Source organism: Osmerus mordax, chromosome 16, assembly GCF_038355195.1.
Source record: "Osmerus mordax isolate fOsmMor3 chromosome 16, fOsmMor3.pri, whole genome shotgun sequence".
NCBI classification, from domain to species: domain Eukaryota; kingdom Metazoa; phylum Chordata; class Actinopteri; order Osmeriformes; family Osmeridae; genus Osmerus; species Osmerus mordax.
This window is the reverse complement of record NC_090065.1, coordinates 3,456,644-3,477,758: the sequence shown is the minus strand read 5'-3', so window position 1 is coordinate 3,477,758 and position 21,115 is coordinate 3,456,644. Positions and strand designations below refer to the sequence as shown.

Here is a 21,115-nt window from a genome sequence, read left to right as displayed (position 1 = left end):
CATCAACGTATCAATTTACGATTAGGAGGCTACTTTTATCATAATCAAGACAGGATGTAAAAAATTTGTAATTTCCACAAGCCAAAAGTTGTAGCCTATTTTTTCTTTAAAAATTCGCATTTTGAAGCTGTTGTATTGCCTACCTACAGCAGTTAACTTTTAGTTCGTAGCCGAGTGAAGATTTTTGACACATAGTTCGAGGAGAAAATAGGACCAACAGAATAATAGTGTAGGCTATATGGCAGTTGAATTTGGTTTGTGTTGTTATGGAATGCATTAAGTTGAATCATAACAAACTGACTAGTGTGAATAAGGGTTGGTGGCCTTTAACAGCTCACAGGATTCCGACTCGACCGGAGATACGAGGGATGGAGTTTAGAATTATGGATTTAGCGGAGGTATTCTCGTTAATTTGGTTTAACGTGTCAGAGCCTACTCAACGGCAAATGCAATACTTTTAGTTAGAAATGTGATGTATTTCAAAGCTTTTTTTAAATAACAAAGTTGTTCAATTAATTCAATGTTTGCAGTGTACTCAATGGTTATTGCACAGTAAAATCTAAATGTTGCGTGGGTGCGTGTTACTGTGTGAGGATGCGTGGTGCGTGCAAGGGTGGGGGCAGTGCGACTGGAGGCTGAATGTCTCCTAAACGGCCTGTGATTGGTTGAAGCCTCCTGGTACCCAAGAGAAAGAATTTATCTTCTCAGCGTCGCGTACGAACCATCCGGAAAACGACCCACAGACGGGATCATGGCCCACCGGATATGTGATTTTCAACATTTGGCAAACCGAATAAGGAGAAATACCGATATGATCATTTGACGCGTCAGAGTATGATTCATACACAGGTGATCATAACTCAGGTAAAAGGCATTTGTTGTATTCATCCATCTGTGCATGACTTCAATCGGTAACTTGGTTGGACCTTGGACGGATTCGTGCTGAATAGATCTTGTATCAACTAGCGAACAAAAATACAAGAGGCATTGCAATGTGCGATGCAGATATCGGTACGGTCTAAATGTCATAGAGACTACATACAAAGCGATTTGTTATCCTTGTTTTTGACGGGTGTACTATCTACTCCTAATGTAATGCCACAGTATTGCGTTGATTTACGGCCTTTTGGATATATCTTAATTACGATACGATGATACAGGCCCACACAATGTTTTGAATCAACTGATATTCGGATGCTACGGGGAAGTATTGCGGAAAACTACTCTCTGGCATGTACAAGAGTCAGTCCACACTGTGGACGTGTGTGTTTTTAAAGGAGAGGAGAGAGAGGCGGGGATAGAGAGAGAGGCGGTGAGAGAGAGAGAGAAGAAAAAGCGTGCCAGAGTGGCCATCTTGCTTATACCCATCAATCCTTCTCAGATATAGTACACTTCTGTGCCTTGCATGTAGAAAGGTCATTGTAGACAGTTGCTTATACCTTCTCTCCACCCTACCGCGAGTCACATTACTGATCTGAAACCATTTGATTGGTCAAAGCAGCTTTCAGGGGAAAACCTTGCACCAATCATGTCATTCCAAACAATAATTATCTTAATGGAGAGGTGGAAAATACATTTATGTTGTAACAGCAGTTACAACAGAAATTCTTTCATTCCTATCCTTTCATCCTTCCATCCTGATGTCCCTCAATCCCTCCATCATTATATCCCTCCATCCCTTTATCCCTCTTGATAATAATCATCCATCCTTCAATTCTTTTATCCTTCCAGCCACTGATTCTGTGTGTTCAAGCAGCTGTAGTCCTGATTGAGAGCCTTGTGATTGGTCAGATTACTATTGATTGACCTGGGACCCTCAGAGCCAGACTATCAGAGCGCAGGTGTGGAGAGATGGAACCTGCAGCTTATTGATCTACAGTACTTTATAGAGAACTTTAAAAAGAAGATCTCTATGTCTGTCCCCCCTCTCTCTCTCTCTCTCTCTCTCTCTCTCTCTCTCTCTCTCTCTCTCTCTCTCTCTCTCTCTCTCTCTCTCTCTCTCTCTCTCTCTCTCTCTCTCTCTCTCTCTCTCTCTCTCTCTCTCTCTCCTCTCTCTCTATTGCTTCAAGGCTCTTTATATTGCTTCTTAAACATGCAGTAGAATGTTAATAAGTAGCAACTTGGCATTCGTTTTAGTCTACAAACTGCATGTTTAAAGGCCACAGCCGCAGGTCTCTCATAACACACAAATGCTTATTTAATTAGTGGATAAGCATAACTTAAGTTCACCAAATGTACGTGGAGACATGTTAACATATATGGTTAAGTTGTTAAATTAACAAGAAACATAAAAACCAAGATTGCATTCAGTCTGTTGATATATTGCAAAACCATTTCACTGGAGTCGGTGAAGCGACACAGCCTAAATACAACCGATAAGCCCCAGGCTAAATGATAGAGAGATACTGCACGACAAACCGGAGAGATGTCCAACTAGAGCTGTTGACCTATATGCACAAAGAGTAGGAAAACAGGAAGACAATAGCACAAGAACTATAGCTCTGCTGTATGTCCTGGAGGTACCATGAATCTCTCTGTGTAATTGATTGTGTGCACATAACTCAGAGCAGAAAAGCACCACAACATCCACGGGTACGTCCTATAGACACATCAGAGTACCCTGTTTTATCACCTACTGAAGGTGCTCTGGCTTAGCCTGAACCTAGACACAGTCTGGCCACTGTCCGGTCGTATTCCGCTCTGTGAAGCCCTGGTGGTTGATGTGGTTTATTAACTTGTAGGGGGGGGAAGAGGGGGAGGAAGAGGAGGGAGAAGGATAAGAAAAAGAGGGGGCAGTTAAGAGGAGGGAGGGAAGAGAACGGGGTGAAAGGATGAAGAGGAGGAGGAGGAGGTAGGTACTGAAGCTCTGAGACACCTTTCTCGGTTGGTGGTTTAAAAAATTCATTGAGCCCAGTGACTCATCCCACAGCAGAGCTGAGTAGACACTGCATGCACAAAAAGGCCCTTCTGGTGTATCTTATCCGCACATACACACAGACACACACAAGCACACGTCATAGTTCCACTCATCCAGGAGCAGGAACCATTTTCCAGCCTCCAGGACAGCTACAGGAAGGAAAACCCATGTGTCCCAGGGGTTGTCATGGTTTCGCTCATGATTGTATACGCAGTACATCTTCATGGCGTCTGACCGTGCAACTCGCCGCTATCCTGTACGCATTGAAATATTTGACACTGGGGGTGTTATTTACATTTACATTTAGCAGATGCTCTTATCCAGAGCGACTTACAGTAAGTACAGGGACATGCTCCCCAGAGGCAAGTAGGGTGAAGTGCCTTGCCCAAGGACACAACGTCACTTGGCACAGCCTGGAATCGAACCAACAACCTTCTGATTAATAACCCAACTCCCTAACCGCTCAGCCATCTGACCCCCAGTTGTTATCAAACCGATTTGGACTGCTCAGGTTCTCTCTCACACAGTGATGCTTGGCTTGGTGCGGAGATGAGCTTGAGTAGGCAGGCCCACTGTATGATAGCGTTATGTAAGAGTGCTCTAAGATAGCCGGGATAGTTACACTGGGCAGAGGAAGAGCTGCTCTTGTAGACTCCTCCGTGAAAAGAGTTTTGGCGTTGGTGACAGTTGGGTGTTTTTAGGAGGTCTGTTGTGATTGTGATGAGTGCAGCACAGTGTCATGGCACATACGGTATCTTCAAGTTGATAGTGAAGGTCAACCGTCGTATGGCTGTTCAATTGCGAACAAAATCTGGAGACTCAAAAGAAATGTGTCGACCAACTAAATACTTCTGTTCATGTCTGTTTCATCTGCAAACAGCCTGATTGTCTGATGACTTGGGGTCTGTTTCTGACTGCCTCCACACCGCTGACTGATAGTGTACCTTCCTCAAAGAGGAAGTCAGCTATCACTATCAGTTCATTTAAGATTCGTATATGTTTAGTGTTTTGCACCTCCCTGCCACAGTAAATTCTGTGTTAGTATAACATACATGGCAAATAAACCAAATTCTGATTCTGATTCTGAGATGTGCTGCCTGGCATTTTAGAGAAAAGAGAAGTACTCCCTCTGCTTGGTATCAGGTTGTACTAACCACAATGTCAAGAAATATATATATCCTGATAAAATGCTCAACCACAAAACTTATCATGGTATGGCCTTTCAAGGTTCGAAGGACTTTTACAGAGTAAGATGCTAGTCTTTGTGGTTTCAGAGAGAGATGAAGCTCTAGAACGTGTAGCAGAGAGAGTGGCTGAGCTGACACATGCAGCACACAGGGCAGCTGAATAGACTTCCACACTAGTGGGGTGCAGAGGAGCTCTAACAAGGCTGGGCATTGAGGCTGATCTCTGGGAGGGGGAGGCAGAGGCAGAGGGGGTGGAGGAGTCTTTGCCCTCTCTATTGTGTTGACCAGCTGCTTTCAAGATAGAGGGAGTGTGTATGTGTGTGTGTGAATGATGTGCCTTGTAACGTTCTTTCTTCCCAAAGCTTTAGAATCCCCTCTTTCAATAACATGTTCTAGAACCTTTTCTCTCCCCTCTCTGTTCCAGAACATTCTCTAGAACCTTCTCTCTCTCCTCTTTGTTCCAGAACATGCTCTCTAGAACCTTCTCTCTCCCCTCTCGGTTCCAGAACATACTCTAGAACCTTCTCTCTCCTCTCTCTGTTCCAGAACATGCTCTCTAGAACCTTCTCTCTCCCCTCTCGGTTCCAGAACATTCTCTAGAACCTTCTCTCTCTCCTCTCTGTTCCAGAACATGCTCTCTAGAACCTTCTCTCTCCCCTCTCTGTTCCAGAACATTCTCTAGAACCTTCTCTCTCTCCTCTCTGTTCCAGAACATGCTCTCTAGAACCTTCTCTCTCCCCTCTCTGTTCCAGAACATTCTCTAGAACCTTCTCTCTCCCCTCTCTGTTCCAGAACTTGTACCAGAGCAGGTTTCTCAGCCTGGCAGTCATGGCCTCCCCATCTCGCGTCTCTCAGAACCGCCGGCGCTGCAAGGACCCAATCCGACACAGCTACAACCCAGAGCAGTTCCAGAACCTCAACTTCCAGAACGGCGTTCCAGAAGACCTGGTGGCCACGCCGCGCTCCACCAGTGACACAGACCTGGTCACCTCCCACTGCCGCTCCACACTCACTGCCAGCTCCTCCCACTACGCCATCGGCCAATCCCAGGACATCACCATCTGCTGGGACATCAAGGAGGAAGTGGACGCCGGGGACTGGATTGGCATGTACCTGATAGGTGAGAGGCACATTGCTGCACATTTCTGATTGGCCTGGAAGATGCTGTTGATTTATTTTTTATTGTTACATTATTGGTAATGGAGAAACGACATAGGTTTATCATTTCATCATTATAAATATTTGTTTAGTAATGATAGAATACTGAATGTAAACAGTATCGTAGACTATTGAGGCCCTAATTTTTGTAGTTAAAGTAATGACCAAACTCTTCCTTAAAATCTTAACGTCTATCTATAATCTCAAGCCATCTGATCTTTATAGATGAGGTTTTATCTGAGAATTTTCTGGACTACAAGAACCGTGGTGTCAACGGGTCGCACAAAGGGCAGATTGTGTGGAAGATCGAAGCCAACTCGTACTTTGTTGAACGTAAGTGGTGTTTTTCCGGAAACATTAGCTCCTGAACCTCCCACAGCCCAGACCTGTCCACCCCTGCACACACACACACACACACACATACAGTACAGAAGAGCTTTTGAAGGGGAGACGATGATAGCAGATGGAGTATTCAGCTGTACAGCAGGACAGAGATGTGAGTACATAACGCAGGCTGCAGAAGTCTTCACACCACTCAGACACAGACAGGATTCTCCTCTGCAGTTTCAGACAATGTAACAAACCACTAGATACACCATCTCACTGTGTTCACTGAACGTTAGACTGTATACTGTACGTGTGCACACAGAAAACGCAGATCTTATCTTAACATGGCAGATTTCGGTATGTGTCTGTCTTGACTGAAACACACACACTCACTCCTGTGTCTGCAGGTCACAAGGCCATATGTGTGGGCAGGCATTCTAAATAGAACTCTGACACGGCCAAATGAACAGAATGCACTGACCACACAGGCCCAGCGGATGATTATGGACTGATGGAGAACGATAAAGACTGTAGCGATAATAACGACGATGACACTGATGATGTTGTCGATGGAAACGATGATCATAACGATGATGAAGACAGGGACAATATTAATGTTGATATCGGCGATATCGATCACGATGAAGATCGTATCGGTGATAACGATGATGATATTGTGTGTGTGTCCTTCCTCCCACGCCTCAGCTGAGACCAAGGTGTGTTTCAAGTACTACCACGGAGTGAGCGGGGCGCTGAGAGCCACAACCCCCAGTGTCACTGTCAAGAACCCCTCCGCACCGGTAACTGTGTGTGTGTGTTTGTGTGTTTATGTGTGTGTTTGTGTCTGTGTGCCTGTTTGTGTGTGCGTGTGTCTGTGTGTGTGTGTATGTTCTGTGTTTGGAAGACATCAAGAATCCTAATTGGTACTGTTGTGATGTAAAGAAGGAGAAAGTCTTGCATTCCCTTAGGTTAACAACTCTGTTGGTTTAAGAGCTGTGTGTGTGTGTGTGTGTGTTCCAGGTGTTCAAGCCCGCCAATAGTGAGGAAGCACCCCAGACTCAGGGGCGCAGACGCCTAATCAACTTCTCCATATCAGGTGATTAAACCCATCACCACCATCATCATCATTATCGTCATTGCCATCGCCATCACAGCATGCCGTTGCCGTCGAAAAGGCCAGCACGCCGTTTGCTGAGGCCGGGTTGTCATGACAACCGGGGCTTCAGGGTTCCTACTGATACGAGAGATAAGCATGTCGATCAATACAACACGCACACACGTTGGTACTGCTGTTCTTGTGGGGACTCGGAACCACAACCTCAAATCCCTGTTTTCCCTTAAGCCTAACCTTAACCCTAACACCTAACCTAAACCATAGTCCATAACCCTTAAAAGTCTTAACCCTAACCCTTAATGTAAACTAGAGGGAGTCAGGTGGCTGAGTGGTTAGGGAATTGGGCTAGTAATCCAAAGGTTGCTAGTTCGATTCCCGGCTGTGCCAAATGACGTTGTGTCCTTGGGCAAGGCACTTCACCCTACTTGCCTCGGGGGGAATGTCCCTGTACTTACTGTAAGTCGCTCTGGATAAGAGCGTCTGCTAAATGACTAAATGTAAATGTAATGCCATTCTAACCCTAACACCAATTCTAACTCCAAAGCACACTTGAACTTGAGAGGACCAAGAAAATGCACACACACATATTCATCGGCAGGCAACATTACAGGCAGGACATTGTCATTTACCGTACCCCACTGTGTAGTTTGAATAAGTGGTCTGTGAGGATGTACTGTTCTGGGAGATATTGATAAGTGGTCTGTGTGTGGGTCTCTGTCAGACTTCCAGGCGACGGGACTAAAGAAGGGCATGTTCTTCAACCCCGACCCCTACCTGAAGATCTCCATCAGGCCAGGCAAACACAGCATCTTCCCTGCCCTGCCGCACCACGGCCAGGAGGAAACGCTCCGGTATCGTCTGCAACACCGTCAACCCTGTCTGGCAGAGAGAGGTGGGAATACTCTCTCTCTCTCTTTCTCTCTCTCTCTCTCTCTCTCTCTCTCTCTCTCTCTCTCTCTCTCTCTCTCTCTCTCTCTCTGTCTATCTGTCTCTCCCTCTTTCCCCCCCCCCCCCCCTCTCTCTCTCTCTTCTCTCCTCTCTCTCTCTCTCTCTCTCTCTCTGTCTATCTGTCTCTCTCCCTCCCCCCCCCCCCCCCCCCCCCCCCCCTCTCTCTCTCTCTCTCTCTCTCTCTGTCTATCTCTCTCTCCCTCTCCCTCTCTCTGTCTGTCTCTCTCCCCCTCTCGCTCTCACACAGCCATCCATTTACAACATCCATTCTGAGGAGAGAGAGAGAACAGACACAGAGATAGTCAGACTGAGAGTGAGAGAAAGAAACCAGTAGTGTATGTTGATAGACAGAGAGATAGGTGAATCTCTCTCTCTCTCTCTCTCTCTCTCTCTCTCTCTCTCTCTCTCTCTCTCTCTCTCTCTCTCTCTCTCTCTCTCTCTCTCTCTCTCTCTCTCTGTTTGATATTCATGTCATGTGACTCCTTCCCTCTGGCGGGATGTTCCTTGGCAGAGAGGCTCATGGGAATGCCTTAGCTGCACCACAGGGAAGCTCTGCAGTGGAGAAGACACGTACACACACGCACATGCACATACACACACACACATGCACACATACATGCTCATGTACACACACGGGCATGCTTACATACACAATTTAGCATCGCCCTTGGCTAGTTCTTCTAATGGGCTATAAAACCTGATAGATATCTGATATGCACAACCATGCTGACACTAAGATCAAAGTACACACTAACCTTGCAAGCCATCAAATCTATCTGTGTGTGTGTGTGTGTGTGCACATATTGGCCCCAGAGACAGCTTCACACCATCTCACTGTTCTGTTATCAGCTTCTTGCTCGTGTCTATAATGGTTTTGGTCCTCTGGTTTGCTTCAATAAAACACACTAACCAATCCACTTCGTGTTGCTCTACTTCTCTCTTTCATTCTCTCTTTCTCTTTCTCTCTCTCTCCCTCCCTTCCTCCCTCCCTATCCCTCTCTTTCTCTCTCCCTTTCCTTCAACCTCTCTTCCCTTTTTCCTCCCTCTCCCGCTCCCTTCCTCTCCCTCTCCCTCTTCCTCTTCCTCTCCAGCGCTTCAACTTTGTGTCCTTGCCCACCGACGTGCTGGAGATCGAGGTGAAGGACAAGTTTGCCAAGAGCAGGCCCATCATCAAGCGCTTCCTGGGGAAGCTGACCATGCCAGTGCAGAGACTACTGGAGAAGCATGCCATTGGGTATGTGTGGCACCAGACTGGCCTCAGGCCACACCACCGTGATCCCACCAGGGAGACAACAAGACAGCACGAGCACACCAGATATGAAAACTGTGGTGAAATGTCTCTCTCCTCTGTCTGCCTCTCCCCCCGTCACTCTCTGTCCTATCTCTTACTGTCTCTCCGTCTTCCTGTCTTTCTCTCTTACATTTACATTTAGTCATTTAGCAGGCGCTCTTATCCAGAGCGACTTACAGTAAGTACAGGGACATTCCCCCCCGAGGCAAGTAGGGTGAAGTGCCTTGCCCAAGGACACAATGTCATGCCCGGCAACCTTCTGATTAATAGCCCGATTCCTTAACCGCTCAGCCATCTGACTCCCCATTCTCCCCTTTCCTTACATATATTTACAGTTACATTTACGTTTAGTCAATTAGCAGACGCTCTTATCCAGGGCAACTTACATTAAGTACAGGGACATTCCCCCCGAGGCAGGTAGGGTGAAGTGCCTTGCCCATGGACACAACGTCATTTTGCACGGCCGGGAATCGAACCGGCAACCTTCAGATTACTAGCCCGATTCCCTAACCGCTCAGCCATCTGACTCCCCATTCTTCTCTCTCCTTCCCCCTCCACAGTGACAGGGTGGTCAGCTACTCTCTGGGCCGACGCCTGCCAACAGAGCACGTCAGCGGACAGCTGCAGTTCAGATTTGAAATCACATCCTCCATCCACCCAGGTTCCTCTTTAAACGTGCTTTCTGTTACCACTTCCTGCGGGGGGGCATTTGCATGTGTGTCTGCCTCCGTGACAGAGGAGCCGGGGCTCTGCTTTCTTACAAAGCTGCTTCCTCTAACAGCTTTTTGTCATGAATGTTTGCCGTACCGGTGCAGTTTCAAGGGAAGTAGAACCACTGGGGAAAATAAATACCTGTTTCCTGTTTTAGGCTTAGCAGGCAGTAAAAGCATCTGTGTGTGTGTGTTTGTGTGTGTTATCTAACGGTGTGATAACAAGCTATCCCTCCCTCTAGATGATGAAGACCTCTCCCTCAGCACAGAGTGTGCCGCTGTCACAACAGTCCAGGCAGGGGCCCAGTCCTTGCAGCCCGGCGAGCCCGCCGAGGACACCCTCAGCCTTGGTCCCGGAGCTCCCGACCTCCCCTTGGACGAGGAGGATTGTGGAGCTTCGGGGCTGCCCATGGAGGGGGTCGTGGAGGGTTTGGTCGAGGATCCAGGGCCCTCAGACCAGGCCGGAGTCAGAGCCCCAGGTGTGGGGTGCTGCGGGGCCGACGGTATGCAGGAGGGACCACAGCCCAGCCAGGTGGAGGTGAACCAAGCCCGGGGAGAGGAGAGGGGAGGTGGGGCAGCAGCAGGGAGCGCTGGGGAGACACTACCCACTGTGGAGGAGACTAGTGAGGAAGGGGGGATTCAGACGCCCTCCACCCCAGAGCCGGGCCCGGAGGAGGGGAGGACGGTCGGTGAGGACACGGGGCCCACAGGGCCCCAGGAGGGGGCAGAGAGGGCCCGGGCAGAAGGGCAGGTGGGGCCGTCGGCGCCCCCTCGGGCAGCGGAGGTGGACATGGAGGTGGGAGGCGAGTCTGGAGGTCAGGTGGGGACGGGCGAGGATGAGGAGGAGGGCGGAGATGAAAGCTGCTCCCTGCGCATCCGGACCACGCCCAGACGCAAGAACCGGCCCTGCTCGCTGCCCGTGTCCGAGCTGGAGACGGTGATCGCCTCGGCGTGCGGCGAGCCCGAGACGCCGCGCTCGCACTACATCCGCATCCACCGGCTGCTGCACAGCCTGCCCTCTGCCGCCCAGGCCCAGCCGGAGGGCATGGAGGACGGGGAAGGAGACGCAGGCGAGTCCCAGGATCCACAAGCAGGCACCAACGGCCTACCTGATGACAATCACAGAGGTGCAAAACTCTCCTTCACACTTTTACACTCAGTACCTTTCAGTTATAACGTTCGGTAATCAATGGGAATTATCAACACATACAGGAAGTCAGCAGGAATTGTTGTTTTTACATCAAGCCACTCTATAGATGTTTCTCCTTGGAAAAAATAGTCTGTTGTTATGTTTAATCCTAGACCCAGACCCGGACCCGGACCCGGACCCAGAGCTGAGCCCCAGGCAGGCAGATGGATCTGAGGAGGATGACAAGCTGTGTGAGCCCCTGAGCCCGGGGCCCAGACGGACCCTCCCTCGCAGCCTCTCCATGGAGCGTCTTTCCGACCTGGCCTCGCTGCTAGACAGCGAGGGGCGCCACCCCCAGGGGCAGGTCAGAGGTCGCAGGGGGATCGAGGACGAGGAGGACGAGGAGGAGGACGACGAGCCCTGCTGCAGTAACTCCTGCTACGGGCGGGGCTACGTGCGAGAGCGAGGCTTGTCGCTGGGCTCTGCGAGGAGGTCGGAGGGGGGCAGCGCGTTCTCCTCTCAGGAGGAGGAGGAGGAGATGGAGGTGGGCGGGGCCGTGGGGAGGGAGCCCGGCGACGGGTCGCCGCAGTGGCAGGAAGCCCCTCCCACGCACGTCCAGAGCCCGCAAGGCTTCATGGGAAATGGAGAGTCGCCAGTGGCAGGGGCCAGTGGCGGGAAAGGACGTGAGTGGAGGGAGGGAGGGAGGGAGGGGGGAGGGGAGGGAGGGGGGAGGGGAGGGGGGGAGGGAGGGAGGGGGGGAGGGGGGGATGGAGGGGGGAGTGGAGGGGGGGAGGGGGGGGGAGGGGAGGGGGGGATGGAGGGGGGAGTGGAGGGAGGGAGGGAGGGAGGGGGGGAGGGAGGAGTACATTGATTGGTAGATGGTTAGATGGAGGGATGGATGGGTAGGTACGTTTGTATCCATATTTCCCGTACCTGACACTTCACTGTACAGCTGCAGCTTAGTGATGACCTGTTGTTGTTGTTGTTGTAGGAGATTGCCCACTACCATCCAGCCACCCTGCTGTCAGTCAGCTGCCAGCTCTGAGACCAGACCCTCACCACTACCCCACCATTGATGAACCTCTACCTCCAAGTGAGACTCCCCTCTGCACCAAGGACATGCCATGAGCAGCATACTGTGGATCTAGATGGAATGTGCTTCCTGTGTGTGTGTGTGTGTGTGTGCGTGCGTGTGTGTGTAGACTGGGAGGCGCGTGTGGACAGCCACGGGCGCGTGTTCTACGTGGATCACATCAACAGGACGACCACCTGGCAGAGACCCACCACTGCTGCCACCCCTGACGGGATGAGGAGGTCTGGCTCTGTCCAGCAGATGGAGCAACTGAACCGCAGGTGGGAGGAGAGGGGAGGAGAAGAGGAGAGGAGAGGAGAGGAGGAGAGGAGATGAGGAGGGAGAGGAGAGGAGGAGAGAAGAGAAAGGGGGACGAGAGGGGAGGAGAAGAGGAGAGAAGGGGGGAGGAGAGGGGAGGAGAGGAGGAGAGGGGAGGAGAGGAGAGGATGAGAGGGGAGGAGGAGGGGAGGAGGAGTGGGAGGAGAGGAGGAGATAAGGGGGGACGAGAGGAGGAGGAGAGAAGAGGAGAGGAGGAGTGGAGAGGAAGGTGGAGAGGAGATGAGGAGGGAGAGGAGAGGAGGAGAAGAGAGAAGGGGGGAGGAGAGTAGTAGTGGAGAGGAAGGTGGAGAGGAGATGAGGAGGGAGAAGAGAGGAGAGAAGGGGGGAGGAGAGGAGGAGTGGAGAGGAAGGTGGAGAGGAGATAAGGAGGGAGAGGAGAGGAGGAGAGTAGAGGAGGAGTGGAGAGGAAGGTGGAGAGGAGATAAGGAGGGAGCGGAGAGGAGGAGGCGAGGGAAGGGTAAGAGAGTAGTTCAGAGGAGAGAAGAAAGGAGAGGCGAATGGAGAGAAAGGGAGGTGTGAACTCACAACTCTTATCTGTGGTTTGTTCAACCGATAAAAGTGTCAGCGAAACTATCCTCCATGCCAGATTTGACTGTATGTTTGTGTGTGTGTGTGTCTGTACACATTTGTGTGTTTCAGGTACCAGAGCATTCAGAGGACCATGGCCACAGACAGCGGGGTGCTGGGAGATCCGGAAGAGGAGGATGGTGGGGCAGGAGGTCAGAGGGACGAGATAGCGGTCAACAGCAGCAGCAGCAGCGAGACAGACACGCCACCTGTGGTCAACAACGGTACTGCAGGTCAGAAACACTGGAAGTCTGTGTGATGAGATCTGTGTGACATCGTGTCAGGTCAGTTCCAGCTTCACTGTATATAACTTCTGGTTTCTCCCCCTTCCCACTGTGGTATTCTGCTGTGTGTGTGTGTGTAGAGGGGAGGAGAGAGAGCTCTACCTCCCCAGTCAACAGTCAGAAGATCACTGCCCTGCTCCTGAGTCCTGCTGTCAAGTTCATCACACACCCAGAGTTCTTCACCGTCTTGCACGCCAACTACGTGAGTCACCGTTTAACGCACGCGCACGTCCTCCGAGATAAACACACACAAAGACCCAGATGTTGAGATGTTTGAGATGTCTGTGGTGTCGTGGTTTGCCAGGGAGCCTACAGGATGTTCACCAACAGCACCTGCCTGAAGCACATGATCCTCAAGGTGCGACGGGACGCCAGGAACTTCGAACGCTACCAGCACAACCGCGACCTCGTCACCTTCCTGAACCGCTTCACCGACAGCCAGCTAGAGCTGCCCCGGGGCTGGGAGATCAAGACCGACCCCCAGGGGAAGGTAGGGGGGTCATATCACACACGTGTAAACACACTATGTTGTACTTACATTTACATTTAGTCATTTAGCAGACGCTCTTATCCAGAGCGACTTACAGTAAGTACAGGGACATTCCCCCCGAAGCAAGTAGGGTGAAGTGCCTTGCCCAAGGACACAACGTCATTGACACGGCCGGGAATCGAACCAGCGACCTTCTGATTACTAGCCCGATTCTCTAACCGCTCAGCCACCTGATCCCCATACTTCTAACGCAACAAGACAGATCGCTGTGATGTCACGCGCGGCAGGTGTTCCGTGAGTTCAGCAGCGGCCTGAACTCTCCGTGTGTTCTAGAACTTCTTCGTGGACCACAACAGCCGTGCGACCACCTTCATCGACCCCCGGATCCCCCTGCAGAACGGCCGTCTGCCCAACCACCTGACCCACAGGCAGCACCTGCAGAGGCTCCGCAGCTACAGCGCTGGAGAGGTACGCACTGAACATGCATGCATGGACCTAGACACATATGCACACATACATGTATTCATGAAAGACCACACAGAGTAACTGTCATCTGTGTGTATCTGTCGTGTGTGTGTAACTGTTGTGTGTGTGTATCTGTTGTGTGTGTGTATCTGTTGTGTGTGTGTATCTGTTGTGTGTGTGTATCTGTTGTGTGTGTGTGTAACTGTCGTGTGTGTGTAACTGTTGTGTTTATCTGGACCCGTCATGGTGTCACCAGGCGTCGGAGGTGTCTCGTAGTCGCGGCGTGGCCTTGCTGTCCCGCCCGGGGAACAGTCTGGTGGCCGCCATACGCAGCCAGCACCAACAAGACGCCGTGCCTCAAGGTAGGTTCCACACACTCATTTTTTTTAATCATGGATTTCATTCTTGCACAGTTTTGGGGGTTTCTACGTGTTTCTAATGGGTAGTGGCTAATTCCTGGTACACCCTGACCTGTAAGGGTGATCCTGATTCTCAAGTCTCCCTCCCTCCATCCTCCTCCCTCCCTGTCTCCCTCTCTCCCTCCTTCAGCCTATAATGACAAGATCGTGGCCTTCCTTCGCCAGTCAGGGATCCTAGAGATCCTGACAGAGCGACAGCCTGGCCTGTCCAAAAACCACTCCCTCAGGTAAGCTCCATCCAGCTAACCAACCCTGGGGCTGTGATGAGTACTGTGGGCGCGTTTGATCCATCCAGCTAACCAACCCTGGGGCTGTGATGAGTACTGTGGGCGCGTTTGATCCATCCAGCTAACCAACCCTGGGGCTGTGATGAGTACTGTGGGCGCGTTTGATCCATCCAGCTAACCAACCCTGGGGCTGTGATGAGTACTGTGGGCGCGTTTGATCCATCCAGCTAACCAACCCTGGGGCTGTGATGAGTACTGTGGGCGCGTTTGATCCATCCAGCTAACCAACCCTGGGGCTGTGATGAGTACTGTGGGCGCGTTTGGTCTGGGTGGCACTGGCAGGGGCTATATTGTTCAAGGCAGAACATTAATCCAACTTGGATGTATATATAACCTGTATGTGTGCACATCAACACCAACTTACAACCTATGTGTGTGTGTGCATGTGTGTGTGTGTGCATGTGTGTGTGTGTGCAGGGAAAAGATCCACTACATCCGGACCGAGGGAACCCAGCGCCTGGAGAAGCTGTCATGTGACGCCGATCTGGTCATCCTGCTGAGGTGGGTCTCCACACACACACACACACACACACACACACACACACACACACGTACACACACACGTACACACACACGAACACACGTACACACACACACACACACGTACACACATACACACGTCTCTTACTGGACAAGCTAACAGACATGAGCAGAAGACAGGGGAGGGTGTAAAGTAGTGACTGTTGTCTCCCTGCAGCTTGTTTGAGGAGGACATCATGTCCTACATCCCTCCATCCTTCCATCCCGGCTTCAGTTTCTCACCTCGCTGCTCCCCCGGCTCCTCACCTCACAACTCTCCAGGTGTGGATTTATATATGTGTGTGTGGGTCTCTGTGTGTGTAAATACACGTATGTGTGTGTGTGTGCGTGTAGGGTGATGTGCTTCATCTACCCTAAATACTTCTCAAGCATGTTGTGAGCTGTTCTGAACCCCACAGACCTATTTGATTCGTCTGAATCTGTCCCCTGTAGATACTTATCAGTTAACGGTCATGACTAGCGCCTGGCGATGCTGAACGTGTCTGCTTGTCAACAGGAACTCAGAGGGGCAGGGCCCCTGCCCCTTACCGGAGAGATTTTGAAGCCAAGCTACGGAACTTCTACCGGAAACTGGAGGCCAAGGGCTACGGCCAGGGCCCCGGCAAGATCAAGTAAGGAGACCATGCAAACAGTTCCATTTAGATTTGATTCGACTACACTGAACACTTGAAAGAATTCTCTGGAAGAGTTTTTTGGTGTGTCTAGTGCGATTGCTGGCTCACGGTCGCCCTCTAGAGGCTTCATGTTGTATTATTTTAGTCAAACAAATTAATGTTCCTCTTCTGGAACATTCTGGGACATTTACATTTAGTCATTTAGCAGACGCTCTTATCCAGAACGACTTACAGTAAGTACAGGGACATTCCCCCCCGAGGCAAGTAGGGTGAAGTGCCTTGCCCAAGGACACAACGTCATTTGGCGCAGCCAGGAATCGAAGGGAGTTGGGCTAGTAATCTGAAGGTTACAAGCCCAACTCCCTCACCGCTCAGCCACCTGACTCCCTGAATGAAACATTTAATCACAAGTAGCTGGTTCCAGAGGGGCCTTCCAGCCTGGGCCTCTATGGGACAGATAGTGTGCAGTGTGTTAAGCACGGCCTCGTTCCTCCTGTGTGTTCCAGGCTGATTGTGAGGAGGGACCACCTGCTGGAGGGCACCTTCAACCAGGTGATGGCCTACTCCCGCAAGGAGCTGCAGAGGAACAAGCTCTATATCACCTTCATAGGAGAGGAGGGGTACGCGGGAGCGCTCACACATGCACACACACACACCACACATGCACACACACACACCACACATGGACACACACACACCACACATGGACACACACACACCAAACATGGACACACACACACCACACACATACTATATACACACACACACCACACACATATATACACACACACATGCACACACACCTCACACACCACACACATATATACACGCACACACCCTCTAACAGACACACTCGCCGCTTCATCAGTCAACGATACAATATAATTCACCTCCACACAATAAGCACAGATCTTAATCTGGCTATACTCACTGTGAACCCCCTTCTCCCCTCCATATCTCTGGTTGTCCCCCTGCCCTCAGCTTGGACTACAGCGGCCCTTCTAGAGAGTTCTTCTTCCTGCTCTCCCAGGAGCTTTTCAACCCCTACTACGGCCTGTTCGAGTACTCCGCCAATGACACCTACACCGTGCAGATCAGCCCCATGGCCGCCTTCGTAGAGAACCAACTGGAGTGGTGAGATTCAGCAGATTAGATTCAACTTCACCGCCCGCCAGGATCAAAACTGTCACGTACAGATATGCGGAATAGAATAGTGAATGATTAATGAATAAATACATAGTAAGGTAAAGTGAGATATTATAAGATAAACTAGAGGTCGTTATTTTAATCCTACACATACTTATCCAAACCGATACAACCTTGATTTTGTTTGACCTCCCTCCCTCTCTCTGTGTGTGTGTGTGTGTTGCTTACCAGGTTTCGTTTCAGTGGTCGTATTTTGGGCCTGGCTCTGATCCACCAGTACCTTCTAGATGCCTTTTTCACACGGCCCTTTTACAAGGCTCTACTCCGACTGTGAGTCTCTGGCTTTTACCATGGCCTGCTAGCTTAGCTTAGATGGTTAGCTAAACCCACAAGTTAGCTAGCAGAGTTGTCTGTAATGAAAACAGTATGTGCACCCTAACCCTAGCCTGATTTATGATGCACCAAACTTATAATAAAACCCTTTTGGGTGACTTTACATCATCATTAATGCCAAAAGACAAACAAATAGCTACTAGTCTTAAGAATGATACTGTTACAGATGACTTGATGTAAGTCATCTTGTGTGTGTGTTTGTGTGTGTGTGTGTTTGTGTGTGTAGAGCCACTGACCTGAGTGATCTAGAGTACCTGGATGAGGAGTTCCACCAGAGCCTTCAGTGGATGAAGGACAATGACATTACGGACGTTCTAGAACTCACCTTCACTGTCAACGAGGAAGTGTTTGGACAGGTAGCAATATATGAACTGTTTACCACAACTCTGTCAAATGTGTCAGACAATGATTGAGAGGCCAAACGTCGAAGCGAGACAAAATACTGTTCTGCAGAAACTGTGGATCTGTGGATGGAACAGTGTTTTTTAGTGCCAGGTTTATTGAGTCTTGAATGTGTGTGTGCGCGTGTGTGTGTGTGCAGGTGACGGAGCGTGAGCTGAAATCTGGCGGGGCCAATGTGACGGTGACAGAGAAGAACAAGAAGGAGTACATCGACCGCATGGTGAAGTGGAGGGTGGAGAGAGGGGTGGTGCAGCAGACAGAGGCTCTGGTCAGAGGCTTCTATGAGGTACAACACACACACACACAGACACACTATAACACTCTCTCACACACACCCCCACACACAAACAAACACTCTCTCACACACACACCTGTGCCACTCCTCAGGTGGTGGACTCGAGGCTGGTGTCTGTGTTTGACGCCAGAGAGCTGGAGCTGGTGATAGCTGGCACGGCAGAGATTGACCTGATAGACTGGAGGAACAACACAGAGTACAGAGGAGGTAAACCCACTGACACACACCCTCACGTCTCGGCAGACCTGGGATCAGGTCCTAGCAGGCCTGGCCTGGGATCAGGTCCTAGCAGATCTGGCCTGGGATCAGGTCCTAGCAGGCCTGGCCTGGGATCAGGTCCTAGCAGGCCTGGCCTGGGATCAGGTCCTAGCAGATCTGGCCTGGGATCAGGTCCTAGCAGATCTGGCCTGGGATCAGGTCCTAGCAGATCTGGCCTGGGATCAGGTCTAAATCTCGGTCAAACACTGTCAGTTATGTGGAGCAATTTGCTCAATTGCTTCGTGTCAGGTAGGTAGTACTTGCATTGTTTTGGCAGCAGTCAGTTGGTTCCATAGTGCAGCTTTTCTCATTCCTGATCCTTGGGACAGCCTGCCCTGCATGTTTAAATGTGGTAGATAACCATACCAGTCCGAATGGGGGTCAGATGGCTGAGCGGTTAGGGAGTCAGGCTATTAATCAGAAGGTTGCCGGTTCGATTCTGGTCGTGCTAAATGACGTTTTGTCCTTGGGCAAGGCACTTCACCCTACTTGCCTTGGGGGGAATGTCCCTGTACTTACTGTAAGTCGCTCTGGATAAGAGCGTCTGCTAAATGACTTAATGTAATGTAATTACCCTTAACCCTAACCTCTCTCCCAGGTTACCATGACGGCCACATCGTGATCAGGTGGTTCTGGGGCGCCGTGGAGCGCTTCAACAACGAGCAGAGGCTCCGCCTCCTCCAGTTCGTCACGGGGACGTCGAGCGTTCCGTACGAGGGCTTCACCGCCCTGAGGGGCAGCAACGGCCTCCGTCGCTTCTGCATCGAAAAGTGGGGGAAGATTACAGCCCTCCCCAGGTAACACACACTCTCTTTCTTTCTCTCTATTCTTTTCATTAGTAGATGTATTCCTCTGGTCAATGATTGACTGACCATGCGTGTTGACATGTATGGCGTGAATGGATATTTCTTGAACTGATTTGCATCTCTGCTGGACTTTTCTCCCGAAAGAGATTACGTAAATACGAATGCCAGGTGTAGGTGTGTTGGACTGGTGGTAGCATCTTCACGGGCAGGGTGGGATGATGTTGTGTTTCCTGTGCTGTCCTTCAGGGCTCACACGTGTTTCAACCGCCTGGACCTCCCTCCCTACCCCTCCTACACCATGCTGTACGAGAAGCTGCTGATCGCTGTGGAGGAGACCAGTACCTTCGGCCTGGAATGAGGGAGGGGATGGGACAGACTCTGGACAGAAGTGAACAGACCCCAAGGAGCCTGTTACTCCACAAAAGGAAACTCATGAACACAGTCCAGACTCTACAAAGTGACTCCAGGGTTGCACCTTTTTATACCCAGTTCACGTTCTCGTTTTGAATCAACCTGTGAACACATGTACAATCTCTAAGCCAATGGATGTAAACGTACACTTATACAGTCTTAGCCAATGGAAAAGCCAACCACCGCATGCATTAATACTTAACTCCTACACTACAGTAGGCTTTTACCTTACCTTCTTTTGATTGGATGTTGCATTAACGAACCAAGCTCTCGTTATGGCCATAGCCTATCAGCACTCAGGGCCTAGATTCTCACCTAATCACCAACCAATAGGCTAAGGTCTTGTCTCTCTCATATACACACTGGCCCCTGCAATAGTGGCCATCAGCCAGCATAATCACAACCATGTTCTCCCCTAAACAACATGATATTATCACCATGACCTAACATAAGAATGCCTCAAATACTTGTCACCCCACTGCGGTCAGTGAGACTCTGCCAAACTGGTTTTCCAACCGTGCCAGTGATGATTTTGTTGTTAATTACTGTGACATCATCACAGGAAGATGGTCCGCAGGTCCAGCTGTTTTCAAATTCAAAATGGCTGCCGGGGTCGTGTCTAATGATAACCAAAGCCTGATATATCATTCATTAAAGACAGAAAGCGCCACATGTTACTATCACTATGTGGACGTTTGTAGTCTTCTATCATTGGAGGTTCATGGGACCTTCTCACATTGATTGTTGATTCCGCATTTTACAATTTTTTTAAATTATTTGCAGAACTGTTGAGAAAATATGGACATTTTACAAATACACCGTTATGAACGTTGATGTTAGTCATGCTCGAGTACACACACATTGTTACTTTTGATAGAGAAGTCACTACACACTGCATTGTATTTTACTGTAACCGTGGGTGGTAACTAATGTGTATGTTTGTCTGTTTTTCTGTTCCTTTCGTTCAGACTTTTCTTGTGACAGCTAATTAAGTTGGCACATGCTGCTCTTTCTGGTTTCAACACAAGTTGTAAATGAATATGAATGTTTCATTATCAAATGATTGTTTTTTTTAAAACACATTTAGTTTTTACCTATTTGTGACCAACAGAGAACTTTAAAAAATATGTAAAGAATGGAAATACAGAAATGTACTATATAAATCTCTGTGAAAACAAACGGGTATAAGAGAAAAAGGATAAAGAGAGGACGTCCATGACTGTAACTGTTCTTGTCACCTGCCTGCATATTTCTTGCACCAACAGTATAGCCAGTTGACGCTGAAAGTACTGTAGTAAGTACTTTCATTTGCCCACTATTTGAACAAGAATCCATTTAAGACTATTTGAAATGTAACACTATTCAATTTAAATTTCGGGACATCGTTTGAAGGCGATATCCTGTACCTAGGTATTGAGTAACTTGTTGCTATGGATACTGTGTAGCAGATATTACATTGTCTATTTTTTGCATGAGCCGAGATTCTGGATGTTTATCTTTGGCCTTTGTGTCTTTACGTAGACACAGACCTGTCAGTTCAGGTACA

The 21,115-nt window shown here is 49.7% G+C and overlaps 1 protein-coding gene across 1 annotated transcript; it reads left to right on the top strand.

Moving 5' to 3' along the window:
- Positions 1 to 825: 825 nt before the first annotated feature.
- Positions 826 to 21,093, top strand: hecw1b (HECT, C2 and WW domain containing E3 ubiquitin protein ligase 1b). Its single transcript, XM_067252905.1, is given in 30 exon segments — positions 826 to 864; positions 4,897 to 5,224; positions 5,488 to 5,595; positions 6,295 to 6,389; positions 6,610 to 6,685; positions 7,425 to 7,543; positions 7,545 to 7,595; positions 8,743 to 8,885; positions 9,503 to 9,603; positions 9,895 to 10,779; positions 10,955 to 11,464; positions 11,773 to 11,874; positions 11,984 to 12,134; positions 12,832 to 12,992; positions 13,124 to 13,245; positions 13,348 to 13,533; positions 13,867 to 14,001; positions 14,255 to 14,360; positions 14,548 to 14,644; positions 15,122 to 15,205; positions 15,402 to 15,505; positions 15,741 to 15,855; positions 16,365 to 16,478; positions 16,840 to 16,992; positions 17,236 to 17,334; positions 17,624 to 17,753; positions 17,939 to 18,085; positions 18,187 to 18,301; positions 18,951 to 19,149; positions 19,405 to 21,093. Coding segments are annotated over 30 exon segments (4,878 nt in total). The 5' UTR covers positions 826 to 834; the 3' UTR covers positions 19,517 to 21,093.
- The last annotated feature ends 22 nt before the right edge of the window (positions 21,094 to 21,115 follow it).